Below are 27,639 nucleotides of genomic sequence, written 5' to 3' on the forward strand. Positions count from 1 at the left end.
GAGCCGAGCAGCCCAGAACAACAAAGAAGCCAGTGCCTGTGGTCCTGAATTATCTCCTGGGCTAAGATCATGGGCAGTGGGGAAACAGACTGCAATTAAAAGAGCTGTGATGAGGCCACAGCTCACGTTCATTTGGCCATATGCTTTCACTTAAAACAACTGAAGTGGAGCTGTTTCTGGGGTTCAGTTGCCCAAAACATCACTGCTCTCAATTTACTTCTACCCTCAATAAATGTCCTTGTTTCCTATGGAAGGGATTAAAACCATTTTAATGAATGAGTATTGTAAAGATGATTAGAATTACATTCTCTTTCATTAAGCACAAAGGCAGTTTTCAGGATTATTTGCGCAGAATAAGTGATAGGACATTGCACTCAGTCAGTCAGCTGGCAGTCAGTAAGCAGAGAGAGGTGGCAGTCTGTACAGGGTGGGGCCAGGACAATACACAGCTCACACTAGGGCGCGTTTAAAAGGAAAAGAAAGGGAGCCTCCAGCTATAATACAGTTAATATTTTTTCCAGTTTGTCCAACCAACTTTTGACAACTAACTTTCATTTAGTGCTGTCACTCGTTATTTCCGAGATTTTGATACGAAGAGAAAACAGTGTGAAGCATCTTCCATTTGTTCCACACTGACCTGTTCTACCCCAACAAGGATTCCTCTCTCACTTCATCCGGGAACTAATCATCGGCTACTGAGTAAGTTCTGTGAACTACATGTGCGACATAAACTGATACAACTGGGTAGATGATAGTCTCTGGGAAGGGTGTGTGACTGTGGGATAGCAGGTATAGTAGGGAGAGATGGTGCCTATAGTAACAGTGGGATAATAGTCTCTGGGAAGGGAGTGTGACTGTGGGATAGCAGGTATAGTAGGGAGAGATGGTGTCTATAGTAACAGCGGATAATAGTCTCTGGGAAGAGAGTGTGACTGTGGGATAGCAGGTATAGTAGGGAGAGATGGTGCCTATAGTAACAGTGGATAATAGTCTCTGGGAAGGGAGTGTGACTGTGGGATAGCAGGTATAGTAGGGAGAGATGGTGCCTATAGTAACAGTGGGATAATAGTCTCTGGGAAGGGAGTGTGACTGTGCGATAGCAGGTATAGTAGGGAGAGATGGTGTCTATAGTAACAGTGGGATAATAGTCTCTGGGAAGGGAGTGTGACTGTGGATAGCAGGTATAGTAGGGAGAGATGGTGTCTATAGTAACAGTGGATAATAGTCTCTGGGAAGGGAGTGTGACTGTGGGATAACAGGTATAGTAGGGAGAGATGGTGTCTATAGTAACAGTGGATAATAGTCTCTGGGAAGGGAGTGTGACTGTGGGATAGCAGGTATAGTAGGGAGAGATGGTGTCTATAGTAACAGTGGATAATAGTCTCTGGGAAGGGAGTGTGACTGTGGGATAGCAGGTATAGTAGGGAGAGATGGTGTCTATAGTAACAGTGGATAATAGTCTCTGGGAAGGGAGTGTAACTGTGGGATAGCAGGTATAGTAGGGAGAGATGGTGTCTATAGTAACAGTGGGATACTAGTCTCTGGGAAGGGAGTGTGACTGTGGGATAGCAGGTATAGTAGGGAGAGATGGTGTCTATAGTAACAGTGGATAATAGTCTCTGGGAAGGGAGTGTGACTGTGGGATAGCAGGTATAGTAGGGAGAGATGGTGTCTATAGTAACAGTGGATAATAGTCTCTTAGAAGGGAGTGTGACTGTGGGATAGCAGGTATAGTAGGGAGAGATGGTGCCTATAGTAACAGTGGATAATAGTCTCTGGGAAGGGAGTGTGACTGTGGGATAGCAGGTATAGTAGGGAGAGATGGTGCCTATAGTAACAGTGGATAATAGTCTCTGGGAAGGGAGTGTGACTGTGGGATAGAAGGTATAGTAGGGAGAGATGGTGTCTATAGTAACAGTGGATAATAGTCTCTGGGAAGGGAGTGTAACTGTGGGATAGCAGGTATAGTAGGGAGAGATGGTGTCTATAGTAACAGTGGGATACTAGTCTCTGGGAAGGGAGGTGTGACTGTGGGATAGCAGGTATAGTAGGGAGAGATGGTGTCTATAGTAACAGTGGATAATAGTCTCTGGGAAGGGAGTGTGACTGTGGGATAGCAGGTATAGTAGGGAGAGATGGTGTCTATAGTAACAGTGGATAATAGTCTCTTGAAGGGATGTGACTGTGGGATAGCAGGTATAGTAGGGAGAGATGGTGCCTATAGTAACAGTGGATAATAGTCTCTGGGAAGGGAGTGTGACTGTGGGATAGCAGGTATAGTAGGGAGAGATGGTGCCTATAGTAACAGTGGATAATAGTCTCTGGAAGGGAGTGTGACTGTGGGATAGAAGGTATAGTAGGGAGAGATGGTGTCTATAGTAACAGTGGATAATAGTCTCTGGGAAGGGAGTGTGACTGTGGGATAGCAGGTATAGTAGGGAGAGATGGTGTCTATAGTAACAGTGGGATAATAGTCTCTGGGAAGGGAGTGTGACTGTGGGATAGCAGGTATAGTAGGGAGAGATGGTGTCTATAGTAACAGTGGATAATAGTCTCTGGGAAGGGAGTGTGACTGTGGGATAGCAGGTATAGTAGGGAGAGATGGTGCTATAGTAACAGTGGATAATAGTCTCTGGGAAGGGAGTGTGACTGTGGGATAGCAGGTATAGTAGGGAGAGATGGTGTCTATAGTAACAGTGGATAATAGTCTCTGGGAAGGGAGTGTGACTGTGGGATAGCAGGTATAGTAGGGAGAGATGGTGCTATAGTAACAGTGGATAATAGTCTCTGGGAAGGGAGTGTGACTGTGGGATAGCAGGTATAGTAGGGAGAGATGGTGTCTATAGTAACAGTGGATAATAGTCTCTGGGAAGGGAGTGTGACTGTGGATAGCAGGTATAGTAGGGAGAGATGGTGTCTATAGTAACAGTGGATAATAGTCTCTGGGAAGGGAGTGTGACTGTGGGATAGCAGGTATAGTAGGGAGAGATGTGTCTATAGTAACAGTGGATAATAGTCTTGGGAAGGGAGTGTGACTGTGGGATAGCAGGTATAGTAGGGAGAGATGGTGCCTATAGTAACAGTGGATAATAGTCTCTGGGAAGGGAGTGTGACTGTGGGATAGCAGGTATAGTAGGGAGAGATGGTGCCTATAGTAACAGTGGATAATAGTCTCTGGGAAGGGAGTGTGACTGTGGGATAGCAGGTATAGTAGGGAGAGATGTGTCTATAGTAACAGTGGATAATAGTCTCTGGGAAGGGAGTAGTGACTGTGGGATAGCAGGTATAGTAGGGAGAGATGTGTCTATAGTAACAGTGGATAATAGTCTCTGGGAAGGGAGTGTGACTGTGGGATAGCAGGTATAGTAGGGAGAGATGGTGCTATAGTAACAGTGGATAATAGTCTCTGGGAAGGGAGTGTGACTGTGGGATAGCAGGTATAGTAGGGAGAGATGGTGCCTATAGTAACAGTGGATAATAGTCTCTGGGAAGGGAGTGTGACTGTGGGATAGCAGGTATAGTAGGGAGAGATGGTGCCTATAGTAACAGTGGATAATAGTCTCTGGGAAGGGAGTGTGACTGTGGATAGCAGGTTAGTAGGGAGAGATGGTGTTATAGTAACAGTGGATATATGTCTCTGGGAAGGAGTGTAACTGTGGATAGCAGGTATAGTAGGGAGAGATGGTGTCTATAGTAACAGTGGGATATAGTCTCTGGGAAGGGAGTGTGACTGTGGGATAGCAGGTATAGTAGGGAAGATGGTGTCTATAGTAACAGTGGATAATAGTCTCTGGGAAGGGAGTGTGACTGTTGGATAGCAGGTATAGTAGGGAGAGATGGTGTCTATAGTAACATTGGATATATTCTCTGGGAAGGGAGTGTGACTGTGGGATAGCAGTATAGTAGGGAAGAATGGTGTCCTATAGTAACAGTGGATAATAGTCTCTGGGAAGGGAGTGTGACTGTTGGATAGCAGGTATAGTAGGGAGAGATGGTGTCTATAGTAACATGGATAATAGTCTCTGGGAAGGGAGTGTGACTGTGGGATAGCAGGTATAGTAGGGAGAGATGGTGCTATAGTAACAGTGGATAATAGTCTCTGGGAAGGGAGTGTGACTGTGGGATAGCAGGTATAGTAGGGAGAGATTGTGCCTATAGTAACAGTGGATAATAGTCTTGGGAAGGGAGTGTGACTGTGGGATAGCAGGTATAGTAGGGAGAGATGTGTCCTATAGTAACAGTGGATAATAGTCTCTGGGAAGGGAGTGTGACTGTGGGATAGCAGGTATAGTAGGGAGAGATGGTGCCTATAGTAACAGTGGATAATAGTCTCTGGGAAGGGAGTGTGACTGTGGGATAGAGGTATAGTAGGGAGAGATGGTGCCTATAGTAACGTGAAATATTCTGGGGATTACTTGTACAGATATAGAGCTAGAACTTAAGAAGGCGTGTGCTGGATAGTTATTGTGCTTGTAATTGTATAGTCTTGAAGGATGAATTGGGAAGGGGGAAACAATTAGCTACTGATTTAGATATAGAAACCCTGAATAGTTTTATTTGTCCTTTAGTGATCTAGATATATTATATTACATTACAGTTTATATTATATTTTATTACAGAGCAATAAAATACAGTGTTGGATAAGGGAAGGAGAAGACATGAGAGAAATACATGTGTCAGAGTAGCAGACATACATGACACCAGGTGAGACACGTATAGGTTTGAGTTTCTTTGCCGGATTCCCCATACAAACAGGATCTCCTACTTGTTTACACCAGGGACCGGCAAGCACAACCTGACCTGGCAGAGAAACCCAACTGTATTCACAGGATTTCATTTCACAAGGTGTTTGGCAATGGGTGTTTATTCACTTTTTATATTGATTTCTATCTGGTAGATTTTTATATTGATTTCTATCTTGTAGAATCAGGAGATTCTGCCATAAATGATTGGGTCGTTATCACTTAAACTTGAATTTTTTCTTTTAAGATTCTCCAGTTCAGCACTGATCCGAATTGTGTCCAAGTGAAGTATTTGTAACAGGAGAGTCTGAGCCTTTATAATACGGGGAAGAGCCATGCGGTGCTCAGGTAACAAACATTCCTCTTTCATAGAATAAACTAATAAGCTGTTGATAGTAGAGGCTGAAAAAATACTCCATCTTGTTCAACCTTTGAGTCACTGATTAGATCAAACCAATTTGACTCAGCGTGTGGGTGGGCTTATCGGGCTGACATCTCCTTGTTTGGCCACTAGTGATAAACGAATTTCTCCTGTTTTGCTTCACCAAAAATTCTTGAATTTCCCATAAAATTTGCGGCAAAAAATTTGCGAAAAATCGTGAAATCGGAAAGTGCGCGAAAAAAATGTGAAAAACGAAAGTTTTCACAAAAAAATCAAGCAATTCGGACATTTTCACAAAAAAATCAAGCAATTCACACGTTTCCACAAAAAAATCGAGGAATTCGCACGTTTTCACTATAAAATTAAGCAATTCGAACGTTTTCACGAAAAAATTGAACAATTTCGAAAGTTTTCGTGGAAAAATCATGAAAATTGGAAATTCGTCGCAAATTCATGCCAGGCAAATTTATTTGCCCATTACTATTGGCCATCTCTACTGTCATTTATTAAGAGGCAATGGGTTTGGCACCAGGGAAGAACACAGCTGTAAGCTCATTGGATGAAATCCAGATGCCAAGCGTGTAATTCATATCAACTATATTCAGGCTGCACTCTGGGGCAAATTCACTAAGATTCGTAGTTGCGCCAGGCGTAACTTCGCCGCACTTCGCCAGACTCCGCCAGGCGTAGTTTCGCCAGCGCTTCGCAAATTCACTAAAATCCGAAGTTGCGCTCAGGGGTAGCGTAAGGTTGCGAAGTTGCGCTAGCGTTGCTTCGCTAAGTAAAGCGAAGTTACACTAGCGAAGGCTAATTTGCATATGGCGCCAAATTCAAATTTCAATGGAGGAATACGTATCAGCACTACAAATGCCTAGAAAAGCTTCAACATCAAATAAAATGTTTATTTTGCCCTACACATGTGCCCACTGTCTAGGTAAGTTGCCATGAGTCAGGAAATGTAGGGGGGAAGGAGGGGAGCCCCAAAAAAAATTTCGATCTTTTTCAGCCTATCACCCATAATGTAGAAAACACGCCAGCGTTTTTTGGGACTTAGAAAAAATTTTGACTTTTTTTGAAGCAATCTCTATCTACTCTATTGCGCTTCGCCTGGTCTGAGGTGGCGAAGGAAGTCTAGCGTAAAAGGTAGCATTCAGTACACTGCACAAGTTAGTGAATTTGTGTAGTTACGTCGCTAGCGAAACTTCACCAGGCGTAAGGGTGCGAAGTAACACTAGCGAAACTACGCCAGCGTTCGTTAGTGAATTTGCGCAGTAACGAAAATGCCAAACGCTAGCGAAGTAACGCTAGCGAAGTAACGCTAGCGAAGTAACGCTAGCGAAGTAACGCTAGCGTTCGGCGCTTCGGCGCTTAGTGAATTTGCCCCTCTGTGTTTTGTTTGTGCAGGGATCTGATTGGATGATCAAACAATCACATAGACTGGCATGCACATGTCATAGGCTTAACCACTGCCCCTGCTTAGCATAAGCCCACCCCCGAGCTTCCAAGTGGCCACCCCCCATGCATTCCTGCGGTTATGTAGATACAGAAATAATATATATAAACATATATGCAGCTGAGACTGTGGGTATATCAATAATTTCAGCGTTTTCTTCCTAACGCAGTTTCTCTTTTACATTTTGCAGCTACTATACGGGTCGTATTGGTTCTATGTACCCTGATCACAACGTGGTATTTTGCAGAGACAATGTATCCCAATAAAGTCGATATGAAGAGTCTGAAACGCATATTTGGTAAGATCAGTGTCGGACTGGCCCGGCCAGAACCCCTCTCCAGATATTTAGAATTGCACAAATATAAATTTCCTTCGAGCGGCACTATTTGCGCATGTGCACCGAACGTCTCCCTCACTGAGCTGACGTGTCTTAGTAGGGGGGGCGGGGGGCTGGAGGGGGTAGAAAATTCGCTACCACTACGCTAATTCACTAATATGCGAAGTTGCACACTGGGCGCCGAACGCTGGCGACTTTTAGCTAGCGTTACTTCGGCAGTGTGAGCATTTCATAGCAAAGATTTGCTTAGGTTAATTTGCATATGGCGGGTAATTTAAAGTTGTATGGACGTCTTTATTATAAATGTTGGTGCAAATGCTTGAAGTTACCACTTTTTATTACACATGTCCAGGGAACCTTAATGAAGACAGGAGAGTAAATATAACAGTTACCCAAAAAAAAAATTCGTTAGGACTTTTAGGGCAATCCCGCTTAAAAAAAAGGAAAAGTCGCCAGCGTTTTTTAAACTTTAATGCATTTTCGGCAGACAGGATATGATGTCAGTGACAGAAGATTGAGGAAGTTGAAGCTTCTTTTTAGCAGTTGGCCTGGTCTGTGGTGGTAAAGTCAACTCTGGCGAAAGAGCTAACGTTCAGTAAAATCCGCATTTTACTGAATTTGTGGAGTAACAATCGTTCGCCAGAGCGAAAAGTCGCCTGGCTATTGAGTGCGAATGAGCGCTAGCGACGGTCCAGTTCGCTAGCGAATTGGCGTCTGTGCCTGTTAGTGAATTGGCGATGACCCTGCAGGTGGCAACGCTGGAGAATTGTCGCTAGCCTTAGCCACTTTGCCCTTTAGTGAATCTGCCCTTGGGCTGACTCTGCAGTCTGTCCTGCCAGATGATGTTGACTCCTGCACTTTCTAGATTCCATTAGTTTAATCTCCCCAAAGGCCAAACTTACAGGCCGGTGCCACCTGCTGGCTGAATTTAAATATTGTCTTAACTATTTACAATTCAAATAAATCCCTGTTTGATCTCTATGCTGCCATGTAATGTGAATCTGAATTCATTACTAATCAATCTTGTATTGTGATATTGTATATATATTTTATATTGTGAGTGGGTCTCTAAACTCAGTTAAGTGACAGCCGCCCAGAACATGTGCAGTGAATCCGCAGGAAAAGCATGAGGAGCTACTGGGGCATCTTCAGGGGAACACATCTAATCTGCTGTAGGCTGTAGGGGCCTTGGGCTGGTATAGAAGCTCATAATATCATAATATAGTGTACATTCATATAGAAACCTTCTGCAGAAACCTAAATAATAATAATAATTCATTTATTTATTATATAAATAAATACAGTAACCTAAACTGACAAATCTGGGGTTTTTTTGTGTTACAGATAATATAGCTGAAGAGGAGCCAAGTGAGTAAACACTGCAACTGAATGTACCAATTGTGTGTTTGTTTGCTGTTCTCTCTCTATTAAATTTAATCTTTAAAACCCACAGAGGAAAGGTACATAAATTCCACTGGTGCAGTTACCAATCAGATTTTGCATTCATTTTCTAGCTTGTAGTAGCAAAACTAATGCTTCTGGTAACTACACTGGTGCAATTTTGAAATTGAGCAATTGCCCCTAGAGGCTCCATTACATAGGCGTTGGAACCGGGGGGCCACAGGGGCCATGCCCCCCCCCAGAATTTTCTTCCTCCAGTTTGGAAAGTTTTTTAATTTTTACCGGGTTTTTTTGAGCAAATTTTTTTTGCCATTTTTTTGTGTGCTGGTGTGTGTGTGCACTGGTGTGTGTGCCGAGAGGGAGCCCGGAAGAGCTATGTAGCTTTTTCTTGGACCCCCCTGCCAAACCCATCTTCTGCTGCCTATGCTCCATTATATTCTCACACATGTTCAGCTTTGTAAAACACAGCAATGAGTTGGGAGTTTGTTATTAATGGCAGTTTCTACAGGTAAACAAGCTAGCCTTCATGCTAAGGTTTAGATCAGGAGTCCCATGTAGACCCACCTAGAGTGGACCACATCTACAGTCCAATGTAGCTCTCATCAAATGGGATTTAGCCTGGATTTAGCCTGGAGACCAAATCAGAAATCAGTTGGCCAGTGATAGACCCATACATGGGCCAATATCCTCAGGAGCAGCCAAGTAGGCAGGCAGCATGGGACAATTGCCTGACAATATGAGTATGGCCAAATAATATTCCCTATCACAAATGTTTTGAGATGAAATGTTTTGTTTATTAGATGCAGGAACCTGTAATTACATAGAACATAGAACTATAATGATCATTTGGTTGAACAACCTCCCAGGGCAGGGACCTTTCAAATGATGCCTCTTGAAGGGTGATCAGCTATTTATTGCTGATGTAACTTCTACATAATAATTTAGATTATTCATTTATTTCATAGCGAAAAAGAAAGTCGAGTTCAGCTGCGGGAATGAAAAACCCTGCCCAGACGGTTACTTTGCGTTTCGAATTATTAGCGGTGCAGGCAATGTCGTGGGACCATCTATTTGCTTTGACAACACTATGTGAGTCTTGCCTCTGATTCCCTTCTGTAACCTTCCAGAGGGGATAGTAGTATATGGTATAACTTGAGCAAAAATATACATTTAACCAATGCTAAATATTAAAACTAATGGACATGATCTTATTTCCGTACAATGCGATAAATCAAAATATATCCACATCATAAATCCTTGTGGATTCACGCCTGTAGGCACAACTCTCAGCTCTCACTGGATTGCAATGTTTATCATAATATAAGATTCATAAGCTTGTTATCTGGGGGAATTGTCATTTTCTGGCACTAGATCATAGCACAGAGTTAGGTTAGTAACTATAGTGTTGATAGTAATTATAGTGTTTGGCCAGTAGAGGGAAGAACTGTTCTAGAAATTTCTAGAAGGGTGGAGTTTAGGACCAAATGAAAGGAGACAAGGACAGGTGTGCATCATGGGAAAAGGATCTAATGGAGATGCCACCTCACAGAAGAACTGCTACCAGCACCTGAATTGATATGGAAATGGAAGGCCTAGCTAGTATAGGTTTAGCTTTCTTATATCACACTGCAGAAGTTGAGAGTTGGACAAGGGAATGGTAGACCTTGAGGTGCTTCTGGCAAGAGACCAGGAAGGTGTTGGAGACCCATTGGAGAGTGTCTAGCAAGACTAGTGTTGTCAGGCCAGAACAGTATACACCATGAAGTAAGTGGGACTAGCTTCCCATCTGGTACCCTGACAGTTAGAGCTTGATTGAGTTGGGTAGGAGAGTGGTAGGCCCTAAGATGCTTCTGGCACAAGACCAGGAAGGTGTTGTAGGCCCATTGGAGAGTGTCTTGCTGTCATGCCAGAAAAGTAAGCACCAAGAAGTAAGTGGGAATACCTTCCCACCTGGTAGCCCACCAGTTAGGGATTGATGAGTTGGACAGGGTAAGTAGTAGGCTCTGAGGTGCTTCTGGCAAGAGACAAGGAAGGTGTTGAAGACCCATCAGAGAGTGTTTGGCAAGACTGGTCAGTCCAGGACAGTAAGCACCAAAAAGTAAGTGGACTAGTTTCCCTCTGGGTACCCCTACCAGTTAGGTTTGATTTAGTTGGAAAAAGGAGTGATGTGAATTTTTTCTGTGTCTGTGAAGGTCTGGATCATTGAATAAAGGAATAAAGTTAAAGTTTATTGACAACACCCCGTCTCCTTGTTCTAATCTGTGTAGGAATGGAAATTGAACGGTATTACTATCTACAAGCTTTTAAGGGCTTCGTGATGTGTGAAAGGCAAACATGCTTAGAAACACTATGACAGCTTAGTCAATAAGAACTACAGAAGGTAAATACAGAAGACAAGTAGTGCAATCACTGTGTGTGTCTGTATATTTGTAGAAGAGTTACAGCATATCAGAGAATGCAGCAAGCCAGAGCAATGTCTGGTCTTTGTTTTCTCCTCTTGAAATGACTGATTGTTGGTGGTCACCCAGCTGTCAGTAGGTTGTTTGCAGAAAATATATATCTATGGAAGAAGGATGTTGTCAATTTAATGAAGAATGGTAAATTCTACTTGCACAGCACTTCAGATTGCCCTCGAGTATCCAAATTCAAGCTTTTAAAACTGTCAGTGTATTGAATAGACTGATTCTAGTCCTCTGTGCCCCTGACAGTTACCTGCCTACCCAGTGCTCCCCTATACACATATGTCTCATATATCAACATGATATTAGGGTGATAATGATCACCTGAGACTGTATCCCATGAAAAAACCTTATCACCCTAAAGACATGTAGTAAGTTAACTGCCCCTGATATTTAGGACTTCTTTGGTCCCTCTGGTAGAACAAGTTGGGCTGAATTGCTTGCACAAATATTCTTGTCTTCCAGTTCTCACACTGGAGTCTTCAACGAGCATGAGCTTCACTTGGGCCTTCCTCACTTCTACCCCTCACTGTCTCAGGCTGCTAGAGTGTCAGCACTGTGGTTCTGTCTTTGAACCTCTGTTACTCTGTCCAGCCAGTTGGATCCAACAGAAGAACCTCAGTCTGCTCTCTTCTGTTTTAATCTCTTTTAAAGCAAGAGCCTATAGAACTAAAATACTAAATTTGTGCATTTTGTACTATATGTCTCATGATTTATTTTCTTTTTGATTTGCAGTATAATGAGCAGTGTTAAAAATAACGTTGGCCGAGGACTGAACATTGCACTAATAAATGGTGAGTAAAAGCTAATTTTTGTCTGCCTTTTGCAAAAGTTTCTAATATGGAGTTTTTATATATACACACTATATACACAATCCTCCTTCAGGCCAGGATTTGTGGCTAGGCCACATAGGCCCGGGCCTAGGGCGGCACATTTTTGGGGGTGGCATGCCGCCCAGCCACTCTGTGGGGAGCCTGTGCTCCCCAGTGCTCCGGTGCTCACACGCTGGGGCTTATGCACCAGCGTGTGGTAGTGTGGGCGGGCGCTAGGACCGCGCGGAGCGCACGGCCTAGGTGCGCCCGCCCAGCGAATCCGGCGCTGTCCTCCTTTCCTGGTGCATGGTGCCAAACCATTGCCAATGGTGAACCATATACAAAACAAAAGTCACCGGCACTCCTTGAATGTGCAAAAATGAGGGATCTGTTATCCAGAATGCTCAGGACCTGGGGTTTTCTAAATAATGGATCTTTCCATAATTCAGATTGTCATACCTTAAGTCTACTAGAAAATCATGTAAATATTAAATAAACCCAATAGGCAGGTTTTGCTTCCAAGGATTAATTATATCTTAGTTGGGATCAAGTACAAGTTACTGTTTTATTATTACACAGAAAAAGGAAATCATTTTAAAAAAATTGGGTTATTTGGATAAAATGGAGACTATTGGAGATGGCCATTCCACAGTTTCGGAGCTTTCCAGATAATGGGATTCTGGGTAGCAGATCCCATACCAATAAAGGATTTACATGATATTCTAGTAGACCTACTTTATGAAGATAAAAATCACAGAAATATCTGTTATCCGGAAAACCCCAGGTCCTGAGCATTCTGGATAATAGGTCTCATACCTGAGAACTGTTATCCAGAATGCTCGGGACCTGGGGTTTTCCGGATGTCTGGATATATATCTATATCTACGAGTTATATATATATATATATATATATATGTAATTCATTTATTGAATGTTGGCCTGGAACATAGTATTTGTACCTGGATAGAGAACTGGCTAAAAGATAGACTACAAAGAGTGGTGGTAAATGGAACATTTTCTAATTGGACCAGTGTTGTTAGTGGAGTACCGCAGGGCTCTGTACTAGGTCCCTTGCTTTTCAAGTTGTTTATTAATGACCTGGAGGGGGGCATTAGTGATGAGCGAATTTGCGCCGTTTTGCTTCGCCGTGAAATTCGCAAAACGGCGGAAAATTTGCGAAACGGCGCCGGCGCCCGTTTTTTTGACGCCGGCGCTCGTTTTTGACGCCAGCGTCCGTTTTTTCGGAAAATTTTTTTTGACGCCGGCGAATTTTTTTTCGCGAATTTTCGCGGGCGTTTTGCGAATTTATTCGCTGGCGGCGAATTGCGCAAATTCGCCGCGAATTCGCGCCTGGCGAATAAATTCGCCCATCACTAGTGGCCATCGAAAGTACTGTTTCTATTTGTGCAGATGAGACTAAATTGTGCAGAACTATAGGTTCCATGCAGGATGCTGCCACTTTGCACAGTGACTTGTCTAAACTGGAAAACTGGGCAGCAAACTGGAAAATGAGGTTCAATGTTGATAAATGCAGGTTATGCACTTTGGCAAAAATAATATAAATAATAATATACATAAGTTATATGTAACACCCTCTTGGCGACCCCCCTGGTGCCAAGGTTGTACCAGCTTACCAACTCGGGTCCTGAGTTCCCTTTGCAAGGTGAAAGGTACTGGGAAAACTCTTCTCTGGCAGTGCCTCCACCTAATGGGGCCCTGGAATACTCCTGAGGATATTCCCATTAGGAAACAAATCACCCACACACTTTATTATATATAACAATATAACTTTATATAAAAGAATTGTAATATTAAAAGGGAAGAAAAACACATTCACATCATATAAAATGCAGCTTGTTTGATCCTCCATTCATAGCTCCCAGCACTGTCTATAGTGGGAGCACAAAACGACATCCATGCTGAACTGCATCTCTCACCCATCTCCAAAGGTGAATACAGAAATCCGGCATCCAAACTCCAAACCATCTTAGTTGAGTTATCCAGGCACTGGAGGATCCTGCCCAGCCTTTGGCAGGCCTCTTGTACTCCACTAAAAGCCTACATTTTGCCGGTGTTGTCACTATCCCAAAGTGAAACAAAGATCTGCAGCAGATAACAGCAGTCACTGTAACCTGAAACTGTATTGGCTGACAGAGCACATGGCATCCTCTTTTATATGGTTACACAGCACCACCGTGTGGTTCCTTTTGGGATCAGCCATTCTGCACCAATCCAACGGCTCTGCCCCTGGAAACTTCAGGCAGAAAACCTGTATCTCAGGCCATGAGGCAGGGGAGGGGCCCTTAAACCGTAGGATTAACTCTACGGGTCCCTACATATACACTAAATGGCAGTGTGTTGGGAGTTTCCTTAAATGAGAAGGATCTAGGGGTCTTTGTAGATAACACGTTGTCTAATTCTGGGCAGTGTCATTCTGTGGCTACTAAAGCAAATAAAGTTCTTGTATAAAAAAGGGCATTAACTCAAGGGATGAAACATAATTATGTCTCTTTATAGGTCCCTAGTGAGGCCTCATCTGTAGTGATGGGCGAATTTGCCGTTTCTCTGCGCCTAAAAATTCGCGAAACGGCGCCCGTTTTTTGTCGCCGGCGCCCGTTTTTTACGCCGTTTTTTGCTGCGAATTTTCGCAGGGGTTTCGTGAATTTATTCGCTGGGGGCGAATAGCGCAAATTCGCCGCGAATTCGCGCCTGGCGAATAAATTCGCCCATCAATACTCATCTGGAGTATGGGGGCAGTTTTGGACTCCAGTCCTTAAGAGGGATATAAATGAGCTGGAGAGAGTGCAGAGACTAAGTGCAACTAAACTGGTTAGAGGGAGGGAAGAGTTAAATTATGAGGGGAGACTGACAAGGTTGGGGTTGTTTTCTCTGGGGGAAAAAAGGCGCTTGTGAGGGGACATGATTAGACTTTACAAGTACATTAGAGGACATTATAGACAAATAGCAGGGGACCTTTTTACCCATAAAGAGAATCACGTACCAGAGGCCTCCCCTTCAGACTAGAGGAAAAGAAGTTTCATTTAAAGGAACAGAGTAGGGGGTTCATCACAGTGAGGACAGTGAGGTTGGGGAATGCACTGCCGGGTGATGATTCAGTTAATGACTATAAGAGGGACTTGGATGATTTCTTGGACAGACATAATACAAAGGCTATTGTGATACTAAGTCTATAGTTAGTATAGATATAGGTATATATAGGGGTGTGTGTATGGGGCTGGGTTTTCATTTGGGTTGAACTTGATGGACTTTTTTCAACCTGATTTAACTATGTAACTATGTATGTAATGGGAATTAAGGAAATATATTCTCTTTTGCATTTAAGAAACTTTACAATTGAACTAAACTTTACAAGTTGTTATTAGGTGGAATATGTATTGGGGGTTGTGCTTTATTGTGCCTGTAAAAGAAAGGACCATAATCTCATGTTTCTTGGTTGTACAGCTTCCAATGGGACTTTGATCAAAACTGGGACATTTGATATGTATTTTGCAGGTAAGTGGAAAATCCATGCTCCATAATTTCTCAGCAAATGTATTGTTTAACATTAAAGGAGAACTAAATAGTAAAAATTAATAAGGTTAATAATGACATCACGCGCTTGGCATGAAATTTGAAGTTAAAAGCTCGTCAAGGTCACAGGTTCAATACCCAATTATAGGTTTTGTTTTGAACATTCCTGGGTACTTTATAACCTTTTCTCATGATTGGACACACCTGCCTATGAAGTTCAAGGCTTAACGAGCTAATCCAACCAATTTGGTGTTGCCAATAATCAGTATTGAGCAGTTACATGTATTCAAATTACAAGGGTACCCACATTTTTGCACATCCAGATTTACATTTCACATTTGATTTAATTTCATACAACTGAATGCTGCTTCACTAAAAATCTTTGTTCAGAAAACACCCCAGTACTGAGATGTTCCTGGGAAATGAAGACATTCCACTGGTATCTTTTTTGTTGAAAGTGGAGTAAATTATTATGCAGGCTGAGAGGGGTTCCCAAACTTTTTGGGACTGTACATTTGAACAATGAACTTCTCAGACATGGGGATACCAGGGTTTTTCCTCAAAAACAAATAAAGGCTTTAGGGTTTAATGGCTGGTGGGCCCTTCCTACCAAGATCTCTCGTTAGAATTGGGCTTTCATTAATCAGCGTGCTCTGGACAGCTCAAAACTAGAACATGGCTGGTTGTTATGAATGACAGCACCTGAAATGTATTTTCTTAAATGGGAGAGGTTTATAGAGAATCTTGGGCGGAGAAAGATGGAAGGGTTATGGTTTGGGTATATTGGGATATATTGGGCATAGTATTTAATATATGTTTATACTATAAGACCAGTTGCAGTAGAAAATAAGGATAAGAATACAGCACAGGTAAAACACAAGACTTGATTAAATATATATATATATATATATATATATATATATATATATATATATATATATATATATGTTGTACATGTCACGGTTTTTATGTTTCAAAAAAGAAATTTTTATGAAATCCTAAAGCAGATTTTCTTCTTTATGCTAAGATGTGAAACCACTACTGGAATTTATAAAGCCTGTGAAGGATGGGACACTGGTGCTTGTTGCATCTTATGATGATCCAGGTACAAAGTAAGTATCAGAACAATGACTATAACATAATCCTCTATATAAATAGTCTAGTAATGCACAGAAGCAGGAATTTGCCTTGTGACTGAAGCATCTTCCTGTTTGGCCCTAAATAATCACTTCCTCTGAGGGACAGGAAAAAGTATTACTAGGAATGGGTAGTGTGGGACATTTTTACCAAGCTTAAATAGAAAGTTGCAATGTGATTGGATGGAGTCACTACTGTTTGGCCATAGCCCCTCCCCTGAGGAACAGAAGAAAGTACATATTGCTACCAAAGGGTAGGACAGAACATCCAGACAAAGCAATCTGATAAGCACAAGTAATAAAAAGAGTTATTTTGTTCTCCCTCAGTCTGAATGAAGAAGCCAGGTCTTTATTCAAAGAATTTGGGAGCATTCATGCAAAGAAAGTAAATTTCAGAGACGCCTGGATCTTCGTGGGAGGAAAAGGGATCAATGCAGAAAGCTCATTTGAACAGGTAATTTTTTTGTTTTTAGAAATAAACATCAACCATCTGCAGAAGACACACAACTGCTCCATTTAAATGAGTTTAGCTCATTACATTTATTGAAATGTTCCTGCAGCCAGATCCAGATCAATATGTAGACCATGTGGGGCCAAACGATTGAGTTTGAAAATCCAAAAAGTTTGATCTTAATGTCATGAATTGCTCCTGACCCTTCAGGTTAGCAGATATCTGCTCTAAACCTATAAAGGATAGACCACTGGGACCACCAATGCTGTTCCTTGAAATGTTCAGGAATGCTGTGGGTGGTCTTCTTATTCTTGATGTTCCTAATGTGTATCTGAATCTCTGGTCCCTTTGGATCTAACAGTCTTTCCTACAGATAATTTCTTACATGGACAGATAAGAAGGTAGACATCATAAATGGAGCTACAATTTATAAAAGAATTAGCCATGTGTAGATCAATTGTATGGTGTTGTCTGTTTAATGCATATTTACACATGCTGCATTTTCATATGAGCACTTATATGTGCCCTTTGAAGGAGAATTTAATCCTAAACGCAAAAAAACCCTACCCCCTACCCTACATAGACCCCTCTCCCTCCTCCCTCCAGCCTAAGTGTTACCCCGGGCAAATGCCCCTAACTTTTTACTTACCCCTCGTTGCAGATTCAGGCATCGGAGTTCACGGTCGCCATCTTAAACCGCTTTAGTAATCTTCGGAATGAGACCGGCATGTCGGCGCATGCTCAATTGGAGCAATTTTCTGTCTTGCGACAACTGGGCGAAACTCACTTAAATTGACGAATCACCTGTCTCATTCTTGGGGAGAGGAGGAAGGGGGGACTATGTAGAAAAGGGGGTAGGGTTTTACGTTTAGGGTTGAATTCTCCATTAAGCCAAAGTGACCATCTTATCTGTTGGCTCTACCCCATAATTTTGAGGAGACCAAGACATTCTTGAGGGTGTTTGGTTTTCTGAAGCCAACATAAGGACTATTATCAATCACTGGTCTTGATACAGAATCAGCCTTTCGAGACATGACAATAATGCACTTTATCTTGAAAAAGGCACCGTTAAATTTAGTGATTAAATTATGCCTACTACACCATCTTCTTTGTCCTTCATTGTAGCTGGTCTACTAATATACTGTATTGTTTGGATCCCAAGGGAAGGGAAAGAACAAGGAGCAGCAGTTATCACCTGTAAAACACATAAATAAGGCCAAATTAACTTGTCACATGCCTGGTTTGGATTCAGTGCATTTAAGTATTTTTTTACTTGTGTCACTATTTGTTCTCCCTGCAGTATCTCCAGAACAACAAGGAGACAAACAAATATGATGGATGGCCGGAGGTGCTGGAAGTGGAAGGCTGTATTCCCAAGAAATCAAACTAAAGACACAGGATAGTCTCCTGCCCCACTTGCTCCCATAGCAGATCCAGTCATCACAATATCCAAGGCCGCTGAACAAACTGTTATCAAACACTAGTACTTGGCTTGTAACAATGAAACAAGCCTAAAGCACAGACAAGACCTGTCTCTTCTCCCAACCAGGGACTGCATAGACTTTATTTAGTGTTGCCTTTAGTATGTACTGGGAACACCGGAGCTGGAATGTAATTAGGGATGAATGAAGTCAACAGACGAGAGAAAAAAAATAAAATGGTCTCACTAAAGAGAAACGGGATGACTCCAGCAAGACTGGTTGAGATTCTATGGTTTCAGCACCAGAGGATACTGAGAATTGAACTTGTGTCTGTAAATGTTCTGCTAATTATTTGCATTGGTCACTGGTCATTTCCATTGTGGTTGAGAGACAGTGTGTCATTGGCCGAGTATTCCTTCCTTCTATTTCTATATGTATGAATATTCTCTGCAGGAAATAAGCTGGATACTAATACTGTCTAAGGGAAAATATAGAACGCAAAAACCTCCCTATAACTATGTTACAAGTTGTGTTTATTTAGAGGGGTCTCTGTAGAAGCAGGAAAGATGGAGCACTGAAACAAGGGTAACAGAGCTCCCCAAATCTTCCAACAAATATTGTTGAGTTGAGAAAACCTGCTTTTATCAGATAATTTCCATGGTAACACAAAGATAGGTTGGGGTGTCAGGCATGGGATGGACCTTTTATAATTTGGAAAGCCGCAGTCTCCAGCTGGGTATGACAAAAAATTCATAAGATCTCCGTCGGACTTTTCTTTTTACCTAAATTGCAGAAATCTTCTATTTTCCTGTACAGTACCCAAATATGTAATAATTGTAGTTCAATAATAGATACAAAAAGTGAGACAGTTAATTTCTAGAAGATATTTTGGCCCTAGTTTATAGTGGGGAAGGTCTTATTTCTTAATTCAGCTGATGGCATTTTTTAGCTAAAACACACAAATTTGAATCAGAGTTTCAAAAACTTGAATTTTAGAGATTAATTAAAGGGTAAGTAAAAATAGAATAATGCTAGAAATGCTGTATTTTGTATACTAAACATAAACATGAACTTACTGCCCCACAAGCCTAATCAAACAAATTATTCATACTTTCAAAGTTGGCCACAGGGGGTCACCATCTTGTAACTTTGTTATACATCTTTGCAAGACCAAGACTGTGCACATGCTCAGTGTGGTCTGGGCTGCTTAGGGATCGTCATAAATGATCAAAACAGCACAAGTCAAATAATATCTGCCAGAAGCCGATACAGCAAGACTGATTAATAATCAGAATATACAGACTGCACTGGCTCCTGTGTTGTCATGTAATCTAATGTGGATTTTATAGTTTTTGTATTGTTTAATACAAACTTTCTCCAACTCTGCAGAACCAGTGGCTGCAGCAAAATAATCCTCCAAATAGAATCCCAGTTTATCTGTTTAAATCTGGCTCCATGATCTTTGTCCCTGCAGCTGGAGTTGGAAACAGTAAAGGGGATGTAAAGGCAAAAATAAAATCCAATACAAATCTCTACACAGTCGCCGACTGCTCTACAGGGAAACAAACAAAGCTGCTTGAGTTCTGCATGGCTGGGAAGTAAGGCGGGGGCTCCCCCTGCTGTACATAAGTATGATTGTTTCCCTGCAGAGCAATTAGGGACCGTCTGACAATTCCTATCCACAGCAGTAAATGAAGGGAGAATTTCACTGCATACAGTCAGGTTTTTTATAAAAACGTTACCCTTTTTGTAATTAAAGTATATTGGAGATAGGGTTCTTTTTCATTAAAGAAAGTAAAAATGGGATTTTATTTTTTGCCTTTACATGCCCTTTAAGCACCAAACACTTGCCGACTTGCCATAGATAAAATATAAGCGGTGTTCAGATTTTTCGAATGACTTTGCGAATTGATAGGACCATTAAAAATGATGAGTAGAATATAAAATCACTGAATTTTTTTTTACAGCTTTATTCATTCAAGTTTTTTAGATTTTACATTTTTAACAAATTAGCAAACATTTGAATTTGGTAAAATTTTAAGGTAATTAGAATATTAAAAAAATTATCATTTGCAAATTCCAATGTTGATACATAGGCCTAGTCATTTTTTTATTTTTATTTTTATTTTAAAATTGCCTCATCAAGTCAGTGGTTGGCACTAATAAAGTTGCTGATGTTCCAAATGCAGATCCAATATATATTTTTATTTTTTTCATATAAATTGAACTTCTTTTTTATCTTCAACCAAGAGACAGGCTCTGTAATATATTTTAAGGGATACTGTCATGGGAAAAAAAAATTTTTTCAAAACGCATCGGTTAATAGTGCTGCTCCAGCAGAATTCTGCACTGAAATCCATTTCTCAAAAGAGCAAACAGATTTTTTTATATTCGATTTTGAAATCTGACATGGGGCTAGACATTTTGTCAATTTCCCAGCTGCCCCTGGTCATGTGACTTGTGCCTGCACTTTAGGAGAGAAATGCTTTCTGGCAGGCTGCTGTTTTTCCTTCTCAATGTAACTGAATGTGTCTCAGTGGGACATGGGTTTTTACTATTGAGTGTTGTTCTTAGATCTACCAGGCAGCTGTTATCTTGTGTTAGGGAGCTGCTATCTGGTTACCCTCCCATTGTTCTTTTGTTTGGCTGCTGGGGGGAAAAAGGGAGGGGGGTGATATCACTCCAACTTGCAGTACAGCAGTACAGCAGTAAAGAGTGATTGAAGTTTATCAGAGCACAAGTCACATGACTTGGGGCAGCTGGGAAATTGACAATATGTCTAGCCCCATGTCAGATTTCAAAATTAAATGTAAAAAAATCTGTTTGCTCTTTGAGAAATGGATTTCAGTGCAGCATTCTACTGGAGCAGCTCTATTAAGTGATTCATTTTGAAAAAAATGTTTTTTCCCATGACAGTATCCCTTTAATAATATAACTTATTTTTCTACAAAAGACCAGAGGGGGACGTTTACAACAAAGGTTTAATTAGCATAATGGAAGTTGATGATTGAATGCAAATGACTGAATCCATGGCGTTTTTTTACCCCATTGATCCTATTTATCAAAATTTTAATTGGTGTAGTTTTAGAGGTTTTTTCAACCTCAACTAAACTCACATTTTAAAAAAAAAAAAAAGCATTGTCTACTTATTTTTTATCTGACTATAAGAAGCATGAATGTATAAAAACAAAAAACAAATCCAAATAAGAATATGTAAACCTCAAAATTCTCATTTTCATAACAACAAAAAAATTAGACTGAAAACCTCTAATAGTGACGAAATGCCTTCTCGCCGGCAAGAATGTGAATCGCTAGCAAGGATGGCACTTGGATCGCTTCGGTTTTCCGAAGTCCCCCAAAGTTTCCTCGTGAGGCAACTTCGGGAGACTTCGGAAACCGAACTCATCCCACCGACGATTCACATTCTTGCTCACATTTCCTGCTCATTTTTAGTGATGGAAACAAATCCTTCAGCAGAGGTGTAAGAGAGCAGCAATCTGGTTACCTCCCCATTGTTCTGTTGTGAGGCTGCTTAGAGGGGCAAGAGAGGGGGTGATATCACTTTAACTTGCAGTACAGCAGTAAAGAGTGACTGATGTTTATCAGAGCACAAGTCACATGACTGGAGGCAGCTGGGAAACTGACAATATGTCTAGCCCAATGCCAAATTTCAAAAGGAAATAAAACAAATCTGTTTGCTCTTTCAAAAAGGGATTGCAGTGCAGAAATCTGCTGAAGCAGCACTAGTAAATGATGCATTTTAAAAAAAACATGTTTTCACGCAAGGTCTTTTTACTCTCTTAGTGGGATATTCACTAAGATTCGTTGTTGCGCCAGCGTCCGCTTCGCCGCACTTCGCCAGGCGTATTTTCCGCAGCGCTTTGCAAATTCACTAAAATCCGAAGTTGCGCTCAGGGGTAGCGTAAGGTTGCGAAGTTGCGCTAGCGTTAATTCGCCAAGCAAAGCAAAGTTACGCTAGCGATGGTTAATTTGCATACGGCGCCAAATTGAAGTTACAATGGAGGAATATGTAGCAGAACTACACAAGTCTGGGAAACCTTCAAAACAGCAAATAAAATTGTTATTTTGCCCTACACATGTGCCCACTGTATAGTTAAGTTGCCATGAGTTAAGAAATGTAGGGGGGAAGGAGGGTAGCCCCAAAAAAATTTTTCGATCTTTTTCAGCCCATCACCCATAAAAAATGAAAAAACGCCAGCGTTTTTTGGGACTTAGAAAAATTTTTAACTTTTTTTGAAGCAATCCCTATCTACTCTATTGCGCTTCGCCTGGTCTGAGGTGGCGAAGGAAGTCTGGCGTAAAAGGTAGCGTTCAGAACAATTTGCGCGTCAGTGAATTTGCGTAGTTACGTCCATTGCGCAAATTCGCCAGGTGTAAGGGTGCGAAGTAACACTAGTGAATTTATGCCAGCGTCCGTTAGTGAATCGGCGAATTAACGAAAATGCGCTACGCTAGCGTTAGGCGCTTCTTCGTATAGTGAATTTGCCCCTTAGTGGGAAAAGTTATCAGGAGAAGGAGAAACCCACCGTTCAGGGTCGCTAACACATACAGAAAAACAAGTTAAATATCAAATGGCATTTCTGCTTCAGTAACAAGACCTAGAACTCGCCCCAGAGATTGAGAAGTTATTTGGATGTTTTTCCGGTTATGTGAAATTTCTGATTTTTGACTTTCTAAGATAAAAATCACTTTTACTATCTATTTGTTTCCTGCTTCTCTAAATAACCCACAAAAAGAAAGAAGCTTCCTTGTGTTCATAAAAAATCCAAGCTCCTGAGAAATCTCAGCAAATACATCAACTAAAATTCACTTTTTAGTATGTAACCCTAATTTGTCTTAGAGGCAAATACCAACTAATGAAGTAGACTCTATAACATTCCTACACTGTAGCACCCTGCTCATTCCCTGACAGTCTGTAACATTCCTACACTGTAGCACCCTGCTCATTCCCTGACAGTCTATAACATTCCTACACTGTAGCACCCTGCTCATTCCCTGACAGTCTATAACATTCCTACACTGTAGCACCCTGCTCATTCCCTGACAGTCTATAACATTCCTACACTGTAGCACCCTGCTCATTCCCTGACAGTCTGTAACATTCCTACACTGTAGCACCCTGCTCATTCCCTGACAGTCTATAACATTCCTACACTGTAGCACCCTGCTCATTCCCTGACAGTCTATAACATTCCTACACTGTAGCACCCTGCTCATTCCCTGACAGTCTATAAAATTCCTACACTGTAGCACCCTGCTCATTCCCTGACAGTCTGTAACATTCCTACACTGTAGCACCCTGCTCATTCCCTGACAGTCTATAACATTCCTACACTGTAGCACCCTGCTCATTCCCTGACAGTCTGTAACATTCCTACACTGTAGCACCCTGCTCATTCCCTGACAGTCTGTAACATTCCTACACTGTAGCACCCTGCTCATTCCCTGACAGTCTGTAACATTCCTACACTGTAGCACCCTGCTCATTCCCTGACAGTCGGTGACATTCCTATACTGTAGCACCCTGCTCATTCCCTGACAGTCTATAACATTCCTACACTGTAGCACCCTGCTCATTCCCTGACAGTCTATAACATTCCTACACTGTAGCACCCTGCTCATTCCCTGACAGTCTGTAACATTCCTACACTGTAGCACCCTGCTCATTCCCTGACAGTCTATAACATTCCTACACTGTAGCACCCTGCTCATTCCCTGACAGTCTGTAACATTCCTACACTGTAGCACCCTGCTCATTCCCTGACAGTCTATAACATTCCTACACTGTAGACCCTGCTCATTCCCTGACAGTCTATAACATTCCTACACTGTAGCACCCTGCTCATTCCCTGACAGTCTATAACATTCCTACACTGTAGCACCCTGCTCATTCCCTGACAGTCTATAACATTCCTACACTGTAGCACCCTGCTCATTCCCTGACAGTCTATAACATTCCTACACTGTAGCACCCTGCTCATTCCTGACAGTCTTAACATTCCTACACTGTAGCACCCTGCTCATCCCTGACAGTCTAAACATTCCTACACTGTAGCACCCTGCTCATTCCCTGACAGTCTATAACATTCCTACACTGTAGCACCCTGCTCATTCCTGACAGTCTATAACATTCCTACACTGTAGCACCCTGCTCATTCCCTGACAGTCTATAACATTCCTACACTGTAGCACCCTGCTCATTCCCTGACAGTCTATAACATTCCTACACTGTAGCACCCTGCTCATTCCCTGACAGTCTATAACATTCCTACACTGTAGCACCCTGCTCATTCCCTGATAGGGATGTAGCGAACTGTTCGCCGGCGAACTAGTTCGCGCGAACTTCGACTGTTCGCGTCCGCCGAATGTTCGTGAACGTCGCCACATTCGCAATAGGCGTTCCTGCGTCAAAATCGTTCGACCATTCGACCATTCGATCGCTAAAATCGAACGATTTTGTTCGAATCGAACGATCGAAGCCATTGGATTGAATGATTCATTCGATCGAATGGCTTCGATCGTTCGATTCGACGAAATTCGTTCGATCGAACGATTAAAATCCTTCGATCGTTCGAAAATCGAACGATTTTCGGTATGATTCGAAGTTCAGCGAACAGTCGCGAACTGTTCGATTTTTGCCGGTGTTCGCGAACGCTTGGCGAACACATAAACGGCAGTTCGCACATCCCTATTCCTGACAGTCTATAACTTCCTACACTGAGCACCTGCTCATTCCTGACAGTCTATAACATTCCTACACTGTAGCACCCTGCTCATTCCCTGACAGTCTATAACATTCCTACACTGTAGCACCCTGCTCATTCCTGACAGTCTATAACATTCCTACACTGTAGCACCCTGCTCATTCCCTGACAGTCTATAACATTCCTACACTGTAGCACCCTGCTCATTCCCTGACAGTCTATAACATTCCTACACTGTAGCACCCTGCTCATTCCCTGACAGTCTATAACATTCCTACACTGTAGCACCCTGCTCATTCCTGCAGTCTATAACATTCCTACACTGTAGCACCCTGCTCATTCCCTGACAGTCTGTAACATTCCTACACTGTAGCACCCTGCTCATTCCCTGACAGTCTGTAACATTCCTACACTGTAGCACCCTGCTCATTCCCTGACAGTCTATAACATTCCTACACTGTAGCACCCTGCTCATTCCCTGACAGTCTATAACATTCCTACACTGTAGCACCCTGCTCATTCCCTGACAGTCTGTAACATTCCTACACTGTAGCACCCTGCTCATTCCCTGACAGTCTATAACATTCCTACACTGTAGCACCCTGCTCATTCCCTGACAGTCTATAACATTCTACACTGTAAGCACCTGCTCATTCCCCGACAGTCTGTAACATTCCTACACTGTAGACCTGCTCATTCCCTGACAGTCTGTAACATTCCTACACTGTAGCACCCTGCTCATTCCCTGACAGTCGGTGACATTCCTACACTGTAGCACCCTGCTCATTCCCTGACAGTCTATAACATTCCTACACTGTAGCACCCTGCTCATTCCCTGACAGTCTATAACATTCCTACACTGTAGCACCCTGCTCATTCCCTGACAGTCTATAACATTCCTACACTGTAGCACCCTGCTCATTTCCTGACAGTCTATAACATTCCTACACTGTAGCACCCTGCTCATTCCCTGACAGTCTATAACATTCCTACACTGTAGCACCCTGCTCATTCCCTGACAGTCTATAACATTCCTACACTGTAGCACCCTGCTCATTCCCTGACAGTCTATAACATTCCTACACTGTAGCACCCTCTCATTCCCTGACAGTCTATAACATTCCTACACTGTAGCACCCTGCTCATTCCCTGACAGTCTATAACATCCTACACTGTAGCACCCTCTCATTCCCTGACAGTCTATAACATTCCTACACTGTAGCACCCTGCTCATTCCCTGATAGGGATGTAGCGAACTGTTCGCCGGCGAACTAGTTCGCGCGAACTTCGACTGTTCGCGTCCGCCGAATGTTCGCGAACGTCGCGCGACGTTCGCCAATAGGCGTTCGCGTCAAAATCGTTCGACCATTCGACCATTCGATCGCTAAAATCGAACGATTTTCGTTCGAATCGAACGATCGAAGCCATTGGATTGAATGAAATCATTCGATCGAATGGCTTCGATCGTTCGATTCGAACGAAAATCGTTCGATCGAACGATTAAAATCCTTCGATCGTTCGAATCGAACGATTTTCGGATGTTCGAAGTTCGCGAACAGTTCGCGAACTGTTCGCATTTTTTGCCGGTGTTCGCGAACGGCGTTGGCGAACACATAAACGGCAGTTCGCTACATCCCTATTCCCTGACAGTCTATAACATTCCTACACTGTAGCACCCTGCTCATTCCCTGACAGTCTATAACATTCCTACACTGTAGCACCCTGCTCATTCCCTGACAGTCTATAACATTCCTACACTGTAAAAAAAAAAAAAAAAAAAAAAAAAAAAAAAAAAAAAAAAAAAAAAAAAAAAACCCCCCCCCCCCCCCCCCCCCCCCCCCCCCCCCCCCCCCCCCCCCCCCCCCCCCCCCCCCCCCCCCCCCACACTGTAGCACCCTGCCCCCCCCCCCCCCCCCCCCCCCCCCCCCCCCCCCCCCCCCCCCCCCCCCCCCCCCCCCCCCCCCCCTACACTGTAGCACCCTGCTCATTCCCTGACAGTCTATAAAATTCCTACACTGTAGCAACCTGCTCATTCCCTGACAGTCTGTAACATTCCTACATTGTAGCACCCTGCTCATTCCCTGACAGTCTATAACATTCCTACACTGTAGCACCCTGCTCATTCCCTGACAGTCTATAACATTCCTACACTGTAGCACCCTGCTCATTCCCTGACAGTCTATAACATTCCTACACTGTAGCACCCTGCTCATTCCCTGACAGTCTATAACATTCCTACACTGTAGCACCCTGCTCATTCCCTGACAGTCTATAACATTCCTACACTGTAGCACCCTGCTCATTCCCTGACAGTCTGTGACATTCCTACACTGTAGCACCCTGCTCATTCCCTGACAGTCTGTAACATTCCTACACTGTAGCACCCTGCTCATTCCCTGACAGTCTAACATTCCTACACTGTAGCACCCTGCTCATTCCCTGACAGTCTATAACATTCCTACACTGTAGAAGGATTTAAGAAGTGTTTATAATCACCGCCAGTTAATTTATAACAAAGTGTGACTGAACCTCACTGTTCCTGTAACACAGAGAACATTTTATTCATCAGATCAAAGTACCAAACTTTGATCACAATATAACAATATAACATTAATCACAAAAACAAATATTGAGCAGCAGAGCAAATACAGATGCAAAGCAAGTAACAAAGCAGCGGAGCAGAGACAAACCTCATGCACCCAACTGCACAGCATCCCCCACAGCACAGCAACGACACCAATAGATTGTAAGCTCCAATGGCCAGAGACCTCATTCCAACTGTGTAACCC

General features: G+C 42.5%; 1 protein-coding gene across 2 annotated transcripts; it reads left to right on the forward strand.

Moving 5' to 3' along the window:
- Positions 1–474: 474 nt before the first annotated feature.
- On the forward strand, positions 475–18,381 carry LOC108715934 (protein FAM3D-like). Of its 2 annotated transcripts, XM_041561828.1 has the most exons (11): positions 475–699; positions 4,620–4,704; positions 4,990–5,090; positions 6,768–6,875; positions 8,259–8,282; positions 9,281–9,404; positions 11,510–11,568; positions 15,049–15,099; positions 16,145–16,229; positions 16,581–16,707; positions 18,005–18,381. In XM_041561828.1, the coding sequence occupies exons 3-11, from the start codon at positions 5,078–5,080 to the stop codon at positions 18,092–18,094; spliced, it is 681 nt and encodes a 226-aa protein (XP_041417762.1). In that variant the 5' UTR covers positions 475–699; positions 4,620–4,704; positions 4,990–5,077; the 3' UTR covers positions 18,095–18,381. The 2 variants fall into 2 exon arrangements, with proteins under 2 accessions (XP_041417762.1, XP_041417763.1); XM_041561829.1 differs by lacking the exon at positions 4,620–4,704.
- Positions 18,382–27,639: the final 9,258 nt, after the last annotated feature.

The sequence above is a fragment of the Xenopus laevis genome, chromosome 4S (genome assembly GCF_017654675.1).
Source record: "Xenopus laevis strain J_2021 chromosome 4S, Xenopus_laevis_v10.1, whole genome shotgun sequence".
Classification (NCBI taxonomy): domain Eukaryota; kingdom Metazoa; phylum Chordata; class Amphibia; order Anura; family Pipidae; genus Xenopus; species Xenopus laevis.